General features: G+C 37.9%; 3 protein-coding genes across 4 annotated transcripts in view; 2 read left to right on the top strand and 1 right to left on the bottom strand.

Annotated features, from left to right (window-relative positions):
* The first annotated feature begins 3,562 nt into the window (after window positions 1-3,562).
* LOC128988068 (uncharacterized) overlaps window positions 3,563-21,858 on the top strand; it is a 112,909-nt gene continuing 94,613 nt past the window's right edge. Inside the window, exon 1 of one of the 2 annotated variants that reach the window (XM_054409256.1) lies at window positions 3,563-3,789. The gene's annotated coding sequence lies outside the window, so the exon portion shown is untranslated. The remainder of the gene's footprint in view (window positions 3,790-21,858) is intronic. The other variant, XM_054409261.1, reaches the window with a different exon arrangement.
* Window positions 9,684-12,005, top strand: LOC128985082 (uncharacterized). Its single transcript, XM_054404461.1, has 2 exons — window positions 9,684-9,926; window positions 11,181-12,005. Exons 1-2 carry the CDS (start codon window positions 9,684-9,686, stop codon window positions 12,003-12,005), a joined length of 1,068 nt encoding a protein of 355 aa, XP_054260436.1.
* Window positions 15,848-16,500, bottom strand: LOC128985081 (craniofacial development protein 2-like). The gene is made up of 2 exons (XM_054404460.1): window positions 16,311-16,500; window positions 15,848-16,026 (listed from the first exon to the last, which is right to left on the bottom strand). The coding sequence occupies exons 1-2, from the start codon at window positions 16,498-16,500 to the stop codon at window positions 15,848-15,850; spliced, it is 369 nt and encodes a 122-aa protein (XP_054260435.1).

Here is a 21,858-nt window from a genome sequence, read left to right as displayed (position 1 = left end):
AAGATTTATTGAAGAGACAAACAAAGCATTAGCCTTCATGTGCACCAACTTAAAGGTAGAATTTGTGGACAACAGAGATATATTGGGAAAACAACATCTAAACTGGGATGGTATTCATCTGAATTCAGAAGGCACCAGCATAGTGACAAAACGGATCCTGGAGGCACTGAAACTCAATGAAGACATCTGTGAGAGTGGTTCAGCCCCCCTCCTAATCACTACTGCCCCCCCAAACTCCAACACAGCCTCTCCCCCCAAGAAAACATAGCAACACCATCAGACTCCCCGAAACACCCCAGCACAGCCCCCCAGACAACAATTAAACCCGGACAAGACAAAAACTTATTAATACTTCACCTCAACACCCAACGTGGCCTTCAAAACAAAGTTGACCGTCTTCTTATTGAAATCAACAAATACAACCCAGACATTTTAATCCTATCGGAACATGGCCATAAAGAAGATGAACTACAACTCATAAATATTGAAGGATTCAGCCTGGCGTCATACTTCTGCCGAACCACCCGTATGTGGGGAGGCATTGCAATTTTTATTAAAAACAGCACTACCCTAAGCGTTGAAGAGATAAAATTGGAAGAACATCAGGAACCAGCAGAAATGAGCTTTGAAACAACAGTCCTAAGGATAAAACATAAGACCTGCAATTTTATACTTATTGGAACATACCGTACCCCTGACCATCAAACAGAATCCGAATTCTTAAATAAACTAGAGACATGCCTGCAAAGATTCTCGTCAAATTCGACTAAAATACTAATACTTGGTGATGCAAACTTTAACATTTTAAAACCTGAAGAACAGAGTACCATAAATTTAAATAACACTCTCAGAAAACATGGCTGCCACGCTTATTTTATCCCAATAACAAGACAAACCCCAACTAGCACTACAAGCATAGATGGATGTTACACCAACTTCCTGGATGAAGAATTAGAAGTTACCGCACACAAAAACACAATCTCAGATCACCATCTTCTTTTATGCACAATATTCATCAGGACTAAAGACCAAAAGGCAACCTATAAATATCTCAGGAATTTTTCCAAATCAAATTTAGACCAACTAAAGTCCCAACTTCACCATGCCGACTGGACATCAGTTTACGAGCCTCTGGACATCGATGACAAATACAACAATTTCTTGAGTATAATGAAACTAAACATTGAACAGGCTATGCCCAGAGTATCAACTAGAATAATAAACACCAAAACTCCAATTTTCTGGGACAACACAACACTTTCGCTAAAGGCTTCGCTCAATGAAGCACAAAACAAATATTACCTAACGAACTCTGAAGATGACAAAAATACCTATCTGAGAATCAAACAAACTTACGACCAAGATGTCAAGAATAAAAGAAAATTTCACACCACAGCTAAAATTCAGCAAGCAGACAATAAAAATAAAGAGCTCTGGAATACAGTCAATAGAGAAAGAAATAAAAAAGCAAGAAAACAAAGCAACATTAGCCTAATCCAAAACAATGAACCAGTCACAGATGCCTATCATGTTAGCAATATTTTCAACAAATTTTTTGCAACACCCATTGGAACCCCCCCACCCCAAAACCACACTGCGGATTCTGACCTACAAAATTCAGACGCCAATGAAACATCACTCAACATCTTCAACCCTATCACTGTGGATGATCTGAAAAAGCTTTTTAGCAACATAAAAAACAATAACTCATCAGGATTTGACGGAATAACTGGAAAAATTATTAAACACTGCAAAGAACAAATAATGCCCCCTCTTCATCATCTTATCAACACATCTTTAGAGCAGTCCAAAATTCCCAAAAACCTAAAAATTTCAAAAATCCACCCAGTACATAAGAAAGGAAGCAAACAAGATCCAAGTAACTATAGACCAATCTCCAACCTACCAACAATATCAAAACTCCTGGAACGAACTGTCTACAACCAGTTAATAAACCACCTAGAAACAAATAAACTTCTTTCTACTAGTCAACATGGCTTCAGAAAGGGGCTCAGTACAAATACGGCCATAGCTAAACTATGTGAACATATAACAACACTCTGGGAAAGTAAAAACCATGTTTCAGGAGTGTTTTTGGACTTACAGAAAGCTTTCGATAATCTAAATTGGGAAATCCTCTTCAACAAATTAAAAACCTTTGGAATTAAAGACAAAGTTCTAGAATGGATACACAGCTACTTTACAGACAGATACCAATATGTTGAAATAGATCACCAACGCTTCAGCTCGATAGTTAGTGTACAATCCTCCCTCAGAAGAAGTACAATAGGCATCCCACAGGGCTCGATACTCGGTCCACTATTCTTCATAATATATATCAACAGTTTTCCAGACTCCTTAAACCCTGAACAGAAATGTATTCTATTCGCCGATGACACTACCATTCTCACCCCCATCCAACCCAAAACTGACAATAGTAACACAATAAATTCAACCTTGGACAAAGCCACCGAAATCTGTGACAGATTGAGCCTAACCATCAACAAAACAAAGACAGTACATATAACCTTCATGCCCAGCAATAGACATGGCACAGGAATTGATACAGATCCAGTCTCGACCATAACAAACTCAAACTCGACAAAATTCCTCGGTGTATTCATTGATAAAAACCTAAACTGGAGTGACCACATTGATTATCTCTGTAAAAAACTGACGTCTGCGCAGTTTGTAATTAGGCGAATCAGAAATATTACAAATGAAGAAACAGCGTGGGTGGCCTATCACTCCCTGTTCTCATCACACCTGAGATATGGAATAGCGGCGTGGGGATCAGCAGCTATTAACAAGATTGACAAAGTCCTTATCCTTCAAAAGGAAACCATCAGAACTATACTGCGGCTGGATTATCAGGAACACTGCAAACCCTTCTTTGTCCAAAATAAAATCCTCACCGTTATTTCACTTCATATTCTGGAAACCATCATCCTGGCCATAAATTCCTCGCCTGGTCTCAGACAAGATAAACACAACTACAATACACGAAATAGGGCAAACATTGATCTTCCACAACACACACTCACAAAATTCAGCAACTCCCCACTGTACACTGGTTCATATCTCTATAATTTACTGCCGAACTCTATAAAAGCCATTGACAAACACAACACATTTATTTACAAGCTTAAACAATATTTAATCAATAGGCCCTACTACACCACAGCAGAGTATATCGAGGAACACACTTTTCAACACCTTAGATAACGGGACTCACTTCGAGAACCAAACAGATGAATCTTGACGATTCCCCAATCACCCGATTGCGGAGAAGACTTCAGAAGTAAGAAGTAAGTAAGTAAGTAAGTGTGTGAGAGTCGTTCATTTGAGATCAGCTCAATTTTACGGTTTGCGCATGCGCAGTAGGCTAGTCCAATTCCTGCCCTGAAACGCTCGCGTAATGCCGGCAAACCGAGCTGGTAGAAGAAATAACTAAACGAAAACGAAGTGGAGTCAGTGGAGTGGAGTGGACTGAGTGGACTGGAAGCTGCGATGTGTGACTGTGAGTGTGATGGCGTGCTGAGCCGAATGAATTATTCAATCAGTTAATCAGTTCAATTATTGTGTAAGCAAGCATCAGTACATGAAGCTACGTCCAGCATTGGCGGCATCTTTTATGCTTTTGTATAATTAAGTTAATGTGACGTTGGGAATCTTAAACATTTTAATGCTTATTTTCGTAATTCCGTGTATTGTTTTGTTGTGCATGTATGGGATTGTCAGCAAGTGAATTGTCCAGGAAGTTTAGTTCTATTATTCATTGAAAACTTGGTGAGTTCCTTCATTTATGTGTAGACAAAAAATAACCTGTTAGGCTAATTGTTAGGTTGCCAGCCTCATTGATCTGAGGCAGTACAAAATACTTCAATTTTTTATTATTGAATACAACGAATACCGGTCCGGTACGCCGGCCATTTTGAATGTGCATTCTGCCTTCTTTCTCACCTTTTTTCCTTGGCCTAACTAAACTAAGTATAAAACCTTAGCTTAGATGATTTTATTAGGCCTCTGACCCTGATACTTATTGTTTTTTTTTATTGTAAGATGAGTTAGGCATAAAGATTTTTCGACTTAAAATAGTGTATATAAGTTACACGGTAAACTGTAGGCTAAGTTAAATTATAATCTTTATTGTGATTGTTCCCTGCCACTGAGATAGGCCTAAAGCACGGGTCACACTAGGCTGTTCGCCAGCCGATGGTGATCAGCAGCTGGCACCAGCATCACCGGCTCACCAATCCAGGCTGAGTCAGCTCAGTGTCAGCTGCGAATTTTGTGGTCACATTAAGCTGACAGTCGCGGCTTCTTTCAATTCGCCGCTGATGCCAGCCTAGTGTGACCCGTGCTTTACTTACACTTGTTAGGGTAGGGTAATTTAGTTAATTTTGTGATAACTATCAAGGCTTAATCCCCTGGTACACATCTTAAAGGTTACCATGTCAGGTAACCATGATTTTGAAAGGAAAAGAATCAATGAATATTATTAACTGCTGTTTCAATTAGGCCTAAGTTAACCTCTACACCTACGGGTCCGCCTCCTCATGTATGAAACTACAGAGGGCCCACGGACGATGAGTGTCACTTCCGGTGCTGCCCAAGGTTCCATACTCGGCCCAGACCTCTGGAATGTGCGTATGGTTACCATAATTACCATCCTCTTGACTGTTGACCATTTCTGGATAGGTCGCGTCAGTAATGATACAAATATCATAAAACTTACAAATAAAAAATACTTCAACATATAATTATTATTAATTAACTTGAGTGTCAGGCGGCATAAAAAATATTAAAATACTAACTGGGCTTTGAAGTAATCCTCCAAGGAATAAAAGCTTTGTTGGCAACACCACGACTTTAACTTCTTTTTGAACAGTTTCGGCTCCAGGTTCTTAATGTTCTCAGGCAGTCTATTAAACATTTTACAAGCCAGTAGTGGGAAACTGTCCTTCACTTTAGAAGTGCGGCATCTGGGAATGGAGATCAGGTTGTTGTTTCTCAGATTGTGACCGTGAAGCTGCCCTCTTATTTGAAAATCAGCTAAATTCTCTTTTATGTAGAGGAGGGAGCTCAACACGTAGTTCCCATAGACTGTCAGGATGCCAAGCTCTTGAAATAAAGGTTTGCAGTGTTATGATATGACAGCCTCCTGAGGTCTGAAATGCCTGAGGAAACTGTTTTGGTTGGGTACGCAGACGACGTTGCAGTTTTGATAGCTGCACGTAGTGTAGAGCTGGCTCAGCTAAAGCTGAACCGAGTTATGCGTACCATAAACGCATGGATGACAGACCACGGTCTCTCGCTTGCTTTGAGCAAAACTGAGATGGTGATATTAACAAAAAAACGGATTGACACCATCTGAATACCTATATTTAGTAGAATGCCGTTGAGGGTAGGGGCCGTCGAATTCAGACGGTTCGTTCTGCCAAGTACCTTTTATGGTGGTCAGCAAGCTTAGCTGGCGGGATCCGAACTTCCGTACGGCGGACAAGGCCGCTAGGGTGGTCTCCACTCTTAGCCGGTTGATGGCCAATGCCATGGTCCTCGGTCTAGCCGTAGAAGGCTGTTAATGTCTTCTGTCCAGTCCGTACTCTTGTACGGTGCTGAGGTGTGGGCAGACGCTCTCAATAAGGAGTTATATAGGATGCGGCTCGCCCGAGTGCAGCGTCAGGCAGCACTAAGAGTTGCATCCGCCTACCGAACAGTGTCCGAACCCGCTGTCCTGGTGGTTGCTGGAGTCATCCCCGTCAAACTTTTGGCGGCGGAGAGAAAGGCAATTAATCAGCGCCGTGGGGAGGACCAGGCACGAACAGAGGAACGCACCCACACCTACTTGCTGTGGCAGGAGAGCTGGAAACAGGAGACTCGGGGACGCTGGACCAGCCCGACTAATACAGCAAGTCCAACCTTGGGTTAATCGGCGGTGCGGAGAGGTGGACTTTTACCTCACCCAATTTCTGACGGGTCACGGCTTTTTCCGGTCGTAGGCCTACCTGTTCAGGATGGGCAAAGCTGTGTCACCCGATTGCATATACTGCCCAGGCATTCCCGATGACGTGGAACATAAGTACCTTTTTCCACTGCCAGCGCTGGGAAAGGCCCCGCCTGGAGGGTCAACAGTTAGTAGGACTGCTGTCAGTGGACAATGTCATACCGATGATGACGGAGGGTGAGGACAATTGGACCTGTGTGTGACATTACATCCAGGGTATTCTTCGTGCCAAGAAGCTCGACCTTGACCGTGATGCGGTAGCGGTGTAGGTCATAAAGTATCTAAATGCCAAAAACGGCGAGAGCCCTGAGGGCTTAGGTCACACGTTGGCCTGACTTGAAGTAATGTGACAAACAATTCCAGGTCTGTGTCCAACAGAGTAGAGGGGGTTTTTTAGTGAGTAGTCTGTGATAGATTCAGGAGTCTCACACTACAGGCTGGCTACCTGTGTGCGTAAAAGCATTTTCCCTCCTCCCCCTTAAAAAAAAAATAAAAAATAAAAAGTTGACCTTTACACCGCCAGCGTTAAATCATTCCTATAATCGAGAACCGCCGTGGCCATTTTGTACTTAAAACGCTATGCTTACTGGTACCTATATTTAAAATGGCTTAGTTATAGCCTAACTTTTATTTTTGCAAATATTTGGATAAACGCAGAGGATACACGTCCGGCAGTTACTGTCATAACCTAACCTAACCAACCAAACTTGCTGAATGAAAAAAATCGAATGAAGGTTAAGTTCTGTTCATAAAAGAAATTCTTTGCTCTGTTCAAGTAGGCTAGGATTCGGAGAGTAGCCTACTAATTAAATCCACACAACTTACTACGACGTGATCGGGCGGGGGTTATGTCTAGTCTAGACATAACCCCCGCCCGATCACGTTGTGTTCCGTTACCGCTATAGTATTATCTTTCGTTTTTAACCTTAAATGTTCGTTTCTATGTTCGTGTACGTGTGCGTGTTAAATGTATTTATTTATTACAAATTGACGACCTTCAAATGAAGCAAGAAGACATCTGTACTGGCCCGACGATGACTCCTTTGTGAGACGAAACCGGTTGCATTTTAGCAACACATTGATCACATAGATGCAGGTATTTACACCATTATTTAGTATTTAAATGTGATCAGGAGGCTAAAACTCAATATAATGAAAATATATAGGCCTATATATATTTTTTTCAATTTGTAACTTTGCACTTCATCAAAATAAAATTATTTTGCTCTACCGATACTAAAAATTCAAAATAGGTACTGTAGCCAATTTTGTAGCAAATGTATTAGGGAACAAGAAAATATAGGCCATACTTTTATGCATATAAAATAAAATACCATAACTCATTTATGGACAGAAACACTTTCGGTTGATTTTTTACATTGCCGTATTCCTCGGTCATAAATTATACACAAGACATATAAGACCCTAGAAAACCATTACTAATGATTATGTAGGTATAAGAGTGGCTTGACATTATCTATAAGAAAATACAAATATGAATTACTTATACTCCGCGCGCGATAACTTTTCACCTGGGACTTGCATAACTTGGCAACGCTACAGGGCTCGCTACCCCATCCTATACCTGTCACATGTGACAAGAAGCGGGCGCTCGCCTCGGCGGTGCGACGTTGCCGATACAAAATTCACACGGAACACCAAAAATCCCAAGTGAAAAGTTATCGCGCGCAGACTATAGGCCTACTCATATATTGGTGTATGGTGATGTCCTCGAAACCAGTAAATTGTAAAATGAAAATCCACTTATTTATGGGAGTTAAATTTGGTTTCTCTTTTCCGCGTACATTTGGCTCTTCTACCCGACCGATTTTCGTTGTTGAGGTCTCAAATTGAAGGCATGTACGCAAAGATTTGCCATCAAGCATCGGCATATATTTATCTATTATCCCACTCGGCTTATACGTAAACGAAATTTTCGCCCCGTGTATTTCTTATGGGAGTTGATTTGGTTTTTCTTTTCCGAGTTCGTTTCCACATAAAAAAGAAAGAATGAAAGATTTCACATCAAGCAATGGCATAGGCTAGTTTGATTTGATTTTTAATTTAAGATTACCGGTACTTCAATTTAAGATGTACCATATTTCACCAGTTATAATTATATAATCCTATATATTTTGGTCTAAGAACCTTCAGTAAAATACCGGCTTTCTTTTAAACTATTAGTTAGGCCTATTCAAATCGGACGAGTTTTAAGCAAACACATTGTGAATAACCAACATAAAAATTATTTTTCATAAGGGTTTTCTATTATTAGGCCTACAAATCAAAAGCTCCAGTGTTCATGTTTTTCTATATGTTTTAGACTCAAAATAGGCCTAATCAGTAAATTATAGGCTTTTTTAATTTGAGCTATTGATCGTTTAAATCAGTTAAGCTCAAGATAATGTATTACTCAATCAAAAATCATAAATTTGATTATTTCTCAGATTTTATATTTTTTTTTACGCTGCGGAGGAGCATGGGTCCTCTAGTAGGCCTATGTATAATGAAAATAGATCAAATGGACTATCTTTAAACATAAAAATTAACTTAGGCTACTACCTTTCCGTTAGGATCAGTAGGTGTATGCTATATGTTCAAAAACAACAAAAGAGCAGACGGCAAAGGTAGGTTTGATCATATGACATTGAATTCAAGCTTAGAATCTCCTTTTTCTGTTGACACAAAATCAAATCCCAGTTCAGTACAACTGGAGTTCATTCAGAGCGAGTTGTGTTGCGTCTGCAACATCGTATACTATCAGAACAGCTAAAGTCATTGGAATTCCGACGATTGACACTCGGACGGTTTAGACCTCGGACATCAGGTAGGCCTAGTTTGGTAAAACTACTATCTTGGAAAGTTTTTTACCAAAATGTAACAGAAAACTAGCGTTTGGACTTTTAGCTAACACATCAAGAAGAATAATAAGTTTAGATTTCACTCCGACACTGTTAATATTTGTAAATTTAACTATTTCTAACACAATTAAAGCATTTTTTTTTAAATCTAAACTCTGTGAATTCGTCCGTGAACTTGTCACGAAGTTTAGCAGAACCATTGGTTGATTCATTCATGGTTAAAAGACCTTAACATGATCAAAAATACTTGTAAAAATGTTAAATCTGTTGGAAAATATATTTTTTATGGGTTACTTAAGTCCGTACAAAGCGGGGAAGTAGGCTACTTGGAATATAATTATAGGGCTGTGATTAAAACCTTATTTTAGTATGAAGTCTTCAAAATGTAGTTCCAGTAACATTGTTATTTTGGACCGGTTTTACCAAAATGCAATAGAAAACTCACGTACGGACTTTGGCTAACACATTAAGGTACGTCCACACCGAACGCGCAGAGCTGCGCCGCGCTGCGCCGCGCTGTGCAAAGCATATTGCGCTGCGCGAAACTGCGCTAAACTGGGCGGAACAGAGCGCCATGTTCATAGTTGCGCGGCTGTGATCCGTGTTGCGCGGGCTACACAATCACACCGATGTAGAAAATGGACCCTGCAATAGCTGCTTCGGTTTTTATTGTTATTTATAATGATCGGTTAAAAAGAAGGAGAAAACCACGTCGTCATTGGGTGACGCCCATACTGAGACGTCGGGAATCGTATGGAGGGGAATCCATGCTCAATGATCTCCGTCTTGGTGGGCAGTTTGAAAATTTTTGCCGCATGTCGTCTGAAGATTTTGAGTATCTTCTCAATTTGATTGGGCCAGAAATCACTCGACGGGATACTAATTATAGAAAAGCTATAAGTGCTAAGGACAGACTGGCGATAACTGTTCGCTTTTTAGCAACTGGAGACTCTTTCACAAGCTTGATGTACCTTTTCAAAGTGTCTAAACAGAGTATTTCATACATTGTGATGGAAGTTTGCAGGGCTCTGAATAATGCACTGAGAGACTACATACAAGTAAGTAATATAGTTTATTAAGCAGTAAATTTAAATGTACAACACTTTTATAAAAAACTGTACTTTAGGAACGTGATTGATTTAGAATTAACATAATTAATATGCTTGTAACATTTTCAAAAATGGTTTAAAAAAACTAACGAAAGTGAATTAAACAAACTAAAAATAATCTTAGGTCTACATAATGATCTTATGTTAGCAGACAAATACAGTATAACGAAACATCTAACTTCGAACTTGGGAGAGCAGTTTAATGTATTTAGGGACAAGTTGTATATTTAATGCATATAGGGCCATCCTATAGGTAGTGATTTAAGCTCGAGTTGACGTAACAAACTTGAAACTATCGAAAGCCACCACCATGTTTAAATTTTCTATTTTATTCTTTTAATGATTGTTGATAAATACATAAGCATTTTTAAAATTATTTACTGAAAAAACAAATTTAACTAGGAAAAAAATGAAAACCAAAGGCATGGATATTAATAAAAAATATCAAAATTCCCCCAAAAGATAACTTGTAACAAACCCTATTTCATAAACAATTGTTCATTGGCATTTTAAAGTCTAGCCATTACAGAGGAGTAAAATGTTCTGAATTATTATCCACAAAGGCATTTATAAATGTTTGTAAAGGGTTGTTGGCATGTGGATTGTATACTTGTTGCAATGGAGGTGTAGGTGAATGACTAGGGGTAGACATTCGGCTTGCGCTGGATTCACCGCTGTGCTGCATAGGAGAACGTATGTAAACAGTGTCAACCTCGATTTCTGTCTCGTATATCAATGTACTAATCTTGTGCATCAAATAATTACGTTTACGGTCATCAAACTTTCGGAGCTTTGTCGCAATATGCTCTCCAAATGTTGAACATTCATCACGAGGTGTTTTTGTCGCATTATCCATGAGGTTGTACGCCTGAGCAAGCCGGGGGTCGTCAACGGCCGTTCTCCTTCGCATTTTGGGTTTCGGTGGTACAAATCTTTGTTGACTTGATGTTGAAGCACGCGATGCTGTTGCCGTGCTTTGATTTCCAGATGGTACAACAGGTTCAGATTGATTACATTCTTCCTCCTCATCTTCATCAGGATTATTTTCAGACTGTTCGACAAGAACCTGGGGGAAAAAGAAAATTGATCTAAAACCAATTTCGCTATAACAATTATTTTACTTACAACTGACTATAATACCGGCTGTCAGCATATAGCATATAGCATATATAGCATATAGCACCTTAAAGTCATTTGTTACAGCTGCCGAGCTCACAACAAGAATGGCTGCGGTATGAAAAGGAGTTTCAAGAAACGTGGAATTTCCCACACTGTTTGGCAACAGTAGATGGCAAACATATCGAAATCCAAGCACCTTGGGATAGCGGAAGCGAGTACTACAATTACAAGTCTTTCTTCAGTATCGTTCTGTTTGCGCTCGTAGATGCTAACTACAATTTTATGTTTGCTGACGTCGGTGCTCAGGGACGTATATCTGATGGCGGTATATTCAAAAACTGTGCATTGTGGAAAAAGATTGAAGGGAAAACTTTGAACGCACCGCAACCAAAGGCACTTCCAGGGCGTGAAAAACGTGTTCCTTACGTTTTTTTAGCAGATGAAGCGTTTGCTCTGCATGAAAACGTTTTGAAACCCTACTCTGGGGTCTCACAAAATGGATCCAAAGAGAGGATTTTCAACTATCGTTTATCACGAGCTCGGCGAGTCACAGAAAATAGTTTTGGGATTCTTTCAGCTGTATTCAGAGTTTTGAGAAAACCGATGCTGTTGGAGCCAGAAAAGGTTAGAGATGTGGTGTTTACAACTCTTTTTTTGCATAATTTCCTCAGGAGGAGCGAAACATCCCGGGACATCTACACTCCTCCCGGTACTTTTGACAACGAGCTACCGAATGGCACTGTCATTGAGGGGAACTGGAGAAAAGAAATCCTTGGTACAGCACCAGCACTTCGTGGTATGAGAAAGAAAGCCCGTAAAAGTTCTGATGTTGCACAGGCAGTTCGCAATGAATTTGCAGAGTACTTTGTTACAACAGGACAAGTCTCGTGGCAAGATAGTTACGCATAAACCTAAACCTAAAACCTTTCAGCCAAGGGTTACTCTAGACTATGAATCATCTTGGCATTTGAAGCCGGATATTTTTAGAGAGTACAAGAAATATGTGTTAATGTTTTGTAATTGTGCATCATGTGACGTGTGTTAACAGTATGTAGCCGAACTCATGTTAACAGTAGCCGAACTGCCATAACAGCCCATGTAAATTTAAGCGATTTCAAGTAATTTGTTCTCAGATACCCTTTGAAATACTATTTTTGCATTTGCAGACATTTATATATGTGTTTTGCTATGTGTTTGTCTCATTTAAAACTGTTTCATTTTGTTAAAGGTTTATACAGAGATCCTACATATTAATATTTGTTTACTTTTATTCTTATATTAAATCACCACCACCAATAGGCTATATTAGTGGAAACATCATTCTACAAATGATAATATTACTGCATTGTAAAACATGTATCCATTTAGATTAGTAAACATAAAATATACTTACGCTTTCTGTATCCAAAGTATTGGTTGGTGTATCCTTCTCCTTCAGAAATGCAAATAGCTTGTAGGCAAACCAAGTGCTCACATATAACTGGTCACGTGCTGGAAGTAAACGATGTCATGTCAGTATTGCGGCTATTTCCTCCATGCGTAAACATATAAGATATTTAGTTGTTATTTACTATTTCACAAAAAATGGCCGCCTATGAATTATGTCATCCTGGCCTATAGGCAAATCCCATTATGTCTGCAAGAATCAACATTTTGTTGATGCGTTGTATTAATTATTAAATGGCCACCATCTTTCTTTGGTTTTTTAAGAAATTTTTACATGTATGTACTCATTACAAAGAATCTGAAATTTCTAATTTAATCACGTGTTTTACATTAACAATTAAGTACAGTTAAGGATGTATAATGTGGGCCTATTAAGTTGTTAAAAGGTATAATTATTTCTTTAGAAATGTTAGTAGTACTGACTAAAAGACAAAAATATACCTGTATCCATCGGGTTTCGACGGGGCTAGAGATAGTGTAAAATTAATTATGCACGGACTCACCTGAACCAGTGGAATTTTGAGTCTTCTTTTCCTTTGCCTTTTCTCGCCGGAAGGATGAGAGCAGGGATGTCATTTTTGATTTCGCCTCTCCATGATCACAACCCACCTCACTGGCAATTTCACGCCAGGCGTCACTTTTTCTATTTTTAATATGGTAGTTATTGTCTTTTGGGTCCCATAACTCCGTTCGAACTCGATATGCATTCACCAAAGTCTCGATGCACTCACGACTCCATTCAAAAGCCATTTTGATCATACACAGGTAGTGACAGTTCGAGCCGAAACGACGCGCAGCAACAACTGAGCAAATGCCCGTCCACACTGAGCGCGCAAAGGCGAACAAACTTCAAAGATGTTCGTCAAAATACCGCCATCAGTCGGATCGTGTTCGCGGATGTTCTCGAGTGCGCGTAGCTGCGCGGTTCGCCGTCCACACCAAGTGCGCCGCTCGGCGCGCACATGTTTTGCGCAGCGCGGCGCAGCTCTGCGCGTTCGGTGTGGACGTACCTTTAAGATGAATAATAGGTTTAGATTTCACTCCAACACTGTTTATATTTTTTTGTAAATTTAACTATTTCTAACACAATCAAAGTGTTAAAAGTTAAACTCCGTGAATTTGTCACGGAGTTTAGATTGATGCAGTATATTTCTGCTAAATAACGTTATCCTAATATTAATCGATTCTTCAGAAAAGGACAGATTACGGTCATCAAGGAATAATAAATAAAAATTAAGATAATAAATACATAATTTGTTGTTAAATATGTAGGTAAAAGTTTTTTTTATACTTAATGTAAAGAAGAAAAAAATCTAAATGAAATTTAATGAACATTTTATGTCCACAGAAGGTGACATCACTTCTGTGGACAGTCACCCCTCTAGGTTTAGCTTAAGATTAGCTGATTTTACTAACAAATTTGAAATAAGAATTATTAAACCCAATTGCTGTTGGCTATCTAGACATTGAATATTAATAAATTTTTGTTTATTTTACTTTTTCTATTCTATTTAAGGAAAAAAAAAAAACAAAGAAACTCGGTCACCAAAGCCTGCATCACTCCTGTGGACAGGCATATATGTAGTTCCAAAAAATCCACCAGGTAGCACTGGCCAACTTTCACTATTTTTTTACAGAGAAGAAGTAACCATCTTGAACATAGAATCAGTTTGGTTGTGTTCTGTTCAGTTATTAGTTGTTTATTTCATGTGAAACTAGAGTTTTAATTGATCGTCGAGCTAATATAGTCACTTCTGTTACCACATTTTAAAGGTAATTATACATGTCAATTAAACCTAACACACTAATTTACAGTAGTTTATATGTGTTTCTCTACAAAAATAAGAGCAAACATTGTTCCTAACCTATTTGCTAGACTCTATGTTAGGCATAAATGCTAAATCATCACTTCTGTGAACAATAGCAGTTACCCGGCGCGCGTTGCTGCGCTTAACAACTATTATTTTAAATGGCAATTAAACCTAATACGCTAATTTACAGTAGTTTATGTGATTCTCTAGAGCAAACATTGTTCCTAACCTATTTGCTAGACTCTATAGGCATAAAATGCTAAATCATCACTTCTGTGGACATCACTTCTGTGGACATCACTTCTGTGGACATCACTTCTGTGGACACCTAGCAGTTACCCGGCGCGCGTTGCTACGCTTAACACCTATTATTTTAAATGGCAATTAAACCTAATACACTAATTTACAGTAGTTTATGAGTTTCCCTACAAAATAAGAGCAAACATTGTTCCTAACCTATTTGCTAGAATCTATGTTGGTTTTTGAACTTTATTTGTAAAATTTGCAGTTGCGATAGTCACTTCTGTGGACTTATTGTCACTTCCGTGGACATGCTAGTTTTTAAATACTAAAAATCAGGGAAAGAGATTTTTATTTAGTGTGACCATTGCAATGGGTAAATATTAAAAAAGGTCATACATTAAAATATCTAAAAAAAATTAAAAAAATAAAATATAAAAAAAATAAAAATATAAAATTGAAATCTGTCCTTTTCTGAAGAATGGCCCATATAACCTTTACTAAATTGAAAAATTAACTAAATGAATGCATAAGAACTAAATACTAACACTACGAAATAAAACTAAAATTATTCACAGCTGTCATACGTAATGAGTTAAATCCTATTTTGCTTACCTGAATCACTATCTTGAAGCTCAAAACACATTAAGAATTCAGCGACATTCGAACTGATCACGATTTCAGACGCTACTGTTACAGACTGCTTGGCGCCAGCTACGACCAAACCATAGAGTAACAAACTCAAAGACACATAGAACAAGCTATTGTTTCTCTAGGCTATGTGTTGTACCTTCAGTCGTCGGCTTATTATTTACGTTTAAAGCGGAGAATCACGGTATTTGGACGAGTCAAAGCATTTGGCAATTTACCTTAATACCTCTCCAATTGTTACAGATTGTTACATCCCCTTTCTTTGGTATTATGACAACTATGTCCTTCCATTCCTTTGGAGTTCTCTCCTCTTGCCAAATCTCTTGAAGTAGTAGATGAAGTAGGTCCGCGGTTACATCACCAGCTTTTGGGATCTCGACCGCAATGTTGTCTAAACCAGGGGCTTTGCCATTTTTCATGCTTTTGATCGCATCTCTGATTTCTTCAATTGAAAGGATTTCTAGATTTATACCATGGTCCATCTGCACAGGGCGAGGTAGTGGCAAAGCCTCTTCCTGTGTTTGTGCTCTATCCAGTAGTTCGCTGAAGTGTTCCTGCCATCCATTCAACTGGTCTTTAATGTTTGTCAGCATTTTACCACTCTTAGGCTACTTCTTGCTGGGTTTTTTCTAGCGAAGTTTTTCTTTGCCAGTTTCCTTGTAATGTCGTAAAGCTTTTTGCTATTTCCTTGTCTTGCAGCTTCTTCTGCTTCCTGAACCAGTTCATCAACCCATCTTCTTTTGTCTCCTCGCACATATACCTCTTGACATTACGATATGCCTCTGACATTACGATTTAGCATGTAAGTCACTAATAATAATTTTTACATTCCGCTTGTTTGCTTTTCTTAGCTCTTGTGAAATGCTAGATTACTTAACTTATTTTCCTTGTTCTGCTAGTTCAGTGGGCGCATAGCATACAAAAAAAAAAACAGTAATATTTTGCACTTTTCCTTTAAATTTCGCCCAAATAAACCAATCTGAGACTCCTTCCCATTTGATTAGACTATTGTGGGCATTTTTAGTCATTAATAATCCAACTCCATTTCGGCTTTCTGCCTCTTCACCAACTTGGCCTGAGTGCAAGAAAGTTTTGCCTCCACTAGTTCGAGTTTCACCAAAATCACTCCATCTAGATTCGCTGACTCCAAGTAAGTCCAACCTATAGTTGTCCATTTCTCTCTCCAGTTGCCTCATTTTCCCTATCTCTCTCAAAGTTCTATCATTCCAAAATCCAACTCTCGTAGCCTGTTTCATGTCAAAGGTCCTAGCCAACAATTTCGTCCAGTTTGATTTTCTTTCTGTTTCTGTGATAATTTGGCTTCGGAAGTGCAGGTTATCAGCCTACAGCTACCTAGTACTATGGTGGGGCTGCCACCTTGAGGCCTAAGCACATGCCTGAATTTAATTTCAGGGTCTTAAACCCTTTAGATAGCCTGACTTCACTGTGACTAAATAGTGCTATCTACCCTATAATGCCTTCTCTGCCATATCCACCGTACCAAGACCTTTCTTCTCCGCCTTCAATGCCGTTAAGGACTTGACCGTGACCCTGGCCAGCCCTTACAGGGTGCTTTCTGCCCGGAGCCAAGCAGTCCCTGGTTTTTTAACGAGGTTGTTACTCCTCCTTCCTCACCCAATCGTGATGTGATCTACGGGCTTGTCACCGTCATCAGCATAGTTCAGTTAATAATAAACAATAGATTTTACTCCTTTAACCGTACAGATAATGCAATATAGGACATGGGAATGGCACATAGAATTGAAACATGTGAAACAAATTGGCTAAATAAAAACCATGGAAAAAAATATGTATGATAAGAGGCGAATGAAAATTTTAATCGTCTATGTAGCCGGCTACAGAGTAGTAGGAAATCTTAATGAAATAAGTTAGCCTACAGTTTTTTTTTTATCTATTGAATGCAAGATTTCTTACAGCTAAGGGGAGTTTATTGTACAAAGCAAGTTGATGGTAAACATGACAATGTCGGACATTAATTTGCAAGCCTTACATATTATGGAGTTCTGTTTTGAGTTATGTTGGCATTAACAGTCAAATACAATAAACTTAACCTCGTGGTTTTTGTGAATATTGAATTGTATAGGCTATCTGGAATTTCTACATAGTGATACTATTATTTTATTTAGGAGAAATTACTGCTTGCTTCATTTTATTTGACTACGATCACAATGGTTTTTATTAATTAGGTCTAGAGGTAAAATAAACTAAATCACACATAAAAAATAAGCAGTTTTAGTTATTTGATAGTTTATTAATCAATTGAAGTTTGTACCATTGTAACTTACGGCTTTTTCTGCTTTCCAGATTTTTTTTGTAAATACAAGATATAGGCCTAGTATTTTTATTTTACTGTAGGATTACCCTAAAATGGTATAATCCTAGAAAAGGGTAGGCCTAATTATCCTAGAAGTGGGTAGACTGATTCAATACAGTACTTAACATTTTTTCCTGCTATAAAAACCTGTCCCTGCCCCTCACATCAGCCAATGTGTAACTCGACACTTGACCCTTTGCTATAGGCCATCCGATTTGCGATTAGACCTAGGAGACTTAGAAGAATATAGTTGCGGCCACGAAGTCAGGCGGGTGAAAGATTTTGCAATGTTGCCATATTATATTCCAACAAACCAGCCCCCTCGAATAATAAAAACGTTAAACAAATATAAACTTATTATAGATCATTGTTAATTTATGTCGTTTAGGCACTATATTTTTAAAACATACGATCAATTGATATTACAACGTTGCTTTGAACGGGAATTTTCGAGGCAACTTAACAAAGTTAACTAGGGTTTACAAAATTCACAAGAAGATCAATATCATGTAAACAATTAGAAAATATTGGTGTTTTTTCAGAACATTAGAGTAGGCCCTATGGTAAATCTAAAATTTGTAAAATTATTATAAAAGATCTATTACACTTACGAGCTTCAACTTGTTATGGCATATAGGAGGGTTATTTACAAATCCATTAATTTGTTTATTTTCACGATTTTAACATTAATATTTTCCAATTTCTTGTAGATTTTGATTTTGTAAACCTTTTTTAACTTTGGTATCTTGTGCTTAACATTCCGGTTCAAAGCAGCATTTTGAGTATCATTTGATTGTAAGAAGGAAACACATGGTGTATAATATATAATAGGTATAAATTTTGTAATGAGTTTGTATTTGTTCAACATTTTTATCCCTGCGCGTATTGAGATAAGCTCGACGCATGGACTTTAGACAACGTTAAACCCTGGACGCTCAATGTAGCCAGTTTGTGCGCCAAGGTATGCGATTCTCGACCTTCCCTCACATCGCTGGTCCCATTTGTGACAACAGCGCATTTCCACTCAACCACCCGATTTCGTTGCTATTGCAACTATTGCTAATAAATAATTTTATTTTATTTTAAATCATATTTTATATTAAGCTAGGCCTAATATTTATTTGTGAAAGGAGAACAGGAAGCAGAAAAAAGTATGGATTAATATTTCTTTATTATCTCATTTTACTGGTAAAATTCAATTTTTGAAATAAAAATATTAGGCCCAAGTGAGGCCCCCCTTAGCCCGAGGACCCCGGCGGCCGCCGTGTCCGCCGTTAGTTAAATACAGCCCTGATAACATAACATTGGAGAGTTCACTAAATGACAGATTATTTTGGCTACCTCTAACTTGGTTATGTCAAACTACAAAGTCTAAATATAGAATGTTTAGCTTGTGTAATCAATCATTTTTACATAACAATTGTTTACATAGCTACCTACAGATTTGTTATCTGTTTGTCATCTTGTAATCCAAGAGACATGTAAAGAAGACATCTGTAAAAAAATAACAATCTTCCTGATGAAAATGCCTTTGATACATCACTTCATTAAGACACATATAAGCACCTTTTCAGCTTACAGAATTATGTATTAATAAGGGTCATATGTTGAGCCAAGCAGTAAAAAAACACACATTTTGTCTATAAAACTAGCACTCAACCAAAATCAGGTACCTACCTTGAAAAATCACTTTTTGTAACCAAGGACAATTTTGCTTTGTAAATTGTGAACATGGGTATTCACCTAAAATTAGTTCTATTTTCATATTCAAGGTGACACAAAGGTATTTTTACCCATTTTCTCTGCTAATCTCTTCAATATTGTAGTTCTTTCACAAGAATTGGAGATGTGCTGTTGCGAATAGGCCTATTATGACAAAAAGTCTAGACGAAGGAATATATTGTTTGGATCTGATTTAGTTCCACGGATATTTTTGGCTGTCGACTATCACTTCGCTGTTGCAAATTGGAAAACTAGATCTACTCTTAATTAATTACTGAATAGGCTAGATCATATCATTTGCAGCGAGAAGGAAAAATGTCAGCCTAACAAAAACAAATTGCTTGAAACTTATTTAATTAATTTTGTGATTCACAAATCATTAACTGAGAATTTCCTAAAATACAATACATTTTGGACATAATTTCATTGAAGTTTACTAATATTAAAAAACTAAAAACCATTTTAGTGAATGTGCTACATATTAAGCCATCACCATGGTCTCATAGTATGACCTGGACACTGGATCGCTTTACTTTTTTGTTTTGATGTCCTCAGAGGCTCAAAACTCCATCCTCTCTAATACACCTGGTTTTTTAAATCATCTGATTTTGATTAAATTTGGTACAAACAAGTAAACCTATGTTAATTCTAATAAGTTCTTGAACCAGCTTGATTAGACTATGGGGACCGGGTTTTATAATTGTTTTTTTTTCAGTTTTACCCTCAATAACATAATATTTTGCCTTTACTTTCTATAAGCATTCTGTAGTTAGTTTAAAAAACAATAATAGTTTAGTACAGCGTTATTGTAGGTCTGATAGTTAAAAAAACTTTAATTTTAAAATTACCATGTTTTTTTATGGAGAATAAATTTAGGCCTACTATTTGTAGTGTGCTTTTTATGGTATATTTTGATGAAATTTGTATAGGAATAAGTAGGTATTCAAAATAATTTTAAATCAAACAAATGTAGGGTGAAATTTTAATCAGTTTTTTTATTAACTTAGTTATCAGGTCAAATAAAAAAATGCCCCCCCCGCAGCAAACCTGCAAACTAAACAAATTTCCATTAGCCTGATAGGAGTTACACTAAAATGCCTCCTTAAAAATATCATATTTATTCCCTATTTAAATAGAATTAGTTTAACGAGTACTTAAGTTTGCTGCAACAGGGAGGGTAAAAAGGTGGTTTTTTTATGTTAATAGTTTAGTAAGAAATTAATGTTGTGATGCAAAATTCTAGGGGGGGAATAAACTAGTATTCACCAAGTCAGTCTAGGCCTACCCTAGAACCGGCCACACTCAAATTTCTTCCCCGGAGTGCTCAGAAGGAGCCGATAAAAATCCAGGGGTCGATACGAAGTTGTCACGGCTTTGACTGATCAATTTATTAAAATTTAATCGAAGGCTCAGAGCTCTAGATGCGCTCAGGAAATCCTGCAGACACTCAGTAGGAGCTATTTCATCCTCACCTTCGCTAACGTGTTTTGGAGAATTTTGCCTAACTTTTATAATGACTCTGTAGGGCCGACGAGTATCCAATCTTATGCCAATGTGATATAAATACTCGTTTTAAACTATAAACTATTTGGCTAAATACGTTGGTAAATAATAAAATCAAATCTAATGTAAAAAGCAATTCCTACAGAGTCGTCGGGCCTAATTAATATTATCGAATGGAGAATTTTATCGTGGGATGATTTAAAATAGATTTAATATGAATATTCGTAGCTGTTTGATTGTTCAAATCAGCTGCTTCCAAGACTTGATTCTTTCACCCGCCAAAGACGGGGTTTAGAACTTAGACGACAAGTCTCGGGGTATTAAAACAGCGAAAACGAGATATAATTTAGACGTGATAATTATTTGTTAAGCGAACGGAGAAATCGTAATTTCGAAACTAATTAATTAAAATTAAATAAACGATAGCCACCGCTAGTCACTGGCAGGCAGGAACTGGCAGGTCAAGACTCAAGTTAAGATATTAAATTTAGATAATTCGAAACGGAATATTAAGAAAACGAAAAGGTATAATAAGTTAAGTATGTGCAAGATAAAACAGAAATAATGTAAAACGTAAAAAGGGGCCTAACTAGTAGGCATGGTAGCTAACCTTCGTAATAATATCGTAGTGTCGTTGTTGTATTCGTGACTCGTGCGAGCTAGTCGGTGGTCAAACAGCGAATAATCCTTGTCCGGCTCAAATCCCGATTTCCTCGGCCGCGGCTCAAGCGCTGCGGTGGCGATTTTGGAAACTAGCCAACAGCTGATCGGGGATTCGGTCTAGTTATCGTCTGTCATCGTCAATCAACAAACACCAGCTTTAGGTTATGTCGTCGTCGTCGGTGATAAATACTTGTAAAATCGGTCGGTTTAACTTTGTATGGTGAAAAAGAGTGCTATTGTGAATAAATATGTAGTTGTGGATGTGTTTGTGTACTTCACTGTTAGTAAAAGTAGGCCTACGTTCTTTGGCCCATAGCCCAAGCTATGGCCAACACATAGGCCTAGGAGTAGGATGTTGTGGATAAAAATCGGGTAAGTGATGGTGTTTGTT

Source organism: Macrosteles quadrilineatus, unplaced genomic scaffold (assembly GCF_028750875.1).
Source record: "Macrosteles quadrilineatus isolate MER2022 unplaced genomic scaffold, UCM_ALF_1.0 Scaffold_2__2_contigs__length_208266976, whole genome shotgun sequence".
NCBI classification, from domain to species: Eukaryota; Metazoa; Arthropoda; class Insecta; order Hemiptera; family Cicadellidae; genus Macrosteles; species Macrosteles quadrilineatus.
Note: the sequence above shows the minus strand (reverse complement) of the source record. Positions and strands in the feature narration are given on the sequence as shown.

Bases quoted from the DNA above. Each gene is read 5' to 3' on its own strand.
- LOC128985082 (XM_054404461.1), top strand. From the start codon at position 9,684: ATGTCGTCTGAAGATTTTGAGTATCTTCTCAATTTGATTGGGCCAGAA. The intron at 9,927-11,180 runs GTAAGTAATATA...CATTTGTTACAG, and splicing joins CACTGAGAGACTACATACAA to CTGCCGAGCTCACAACAAGA.
- LOC128985081 (XM_054404460.1), bottom strand. From the start codon at position 16,500: ATGAAACAGGCTACGAGAGTTGGATTTTGGAATGATAGAACTTTGAGA. The intron at 16,027-16,310 runs GTGAAGAGGCAG...TCGTAATGTCAG, and splicing joins CTTGCACTCAGGCCAAGTTG to AGGCATATCGTAATGTCAAG.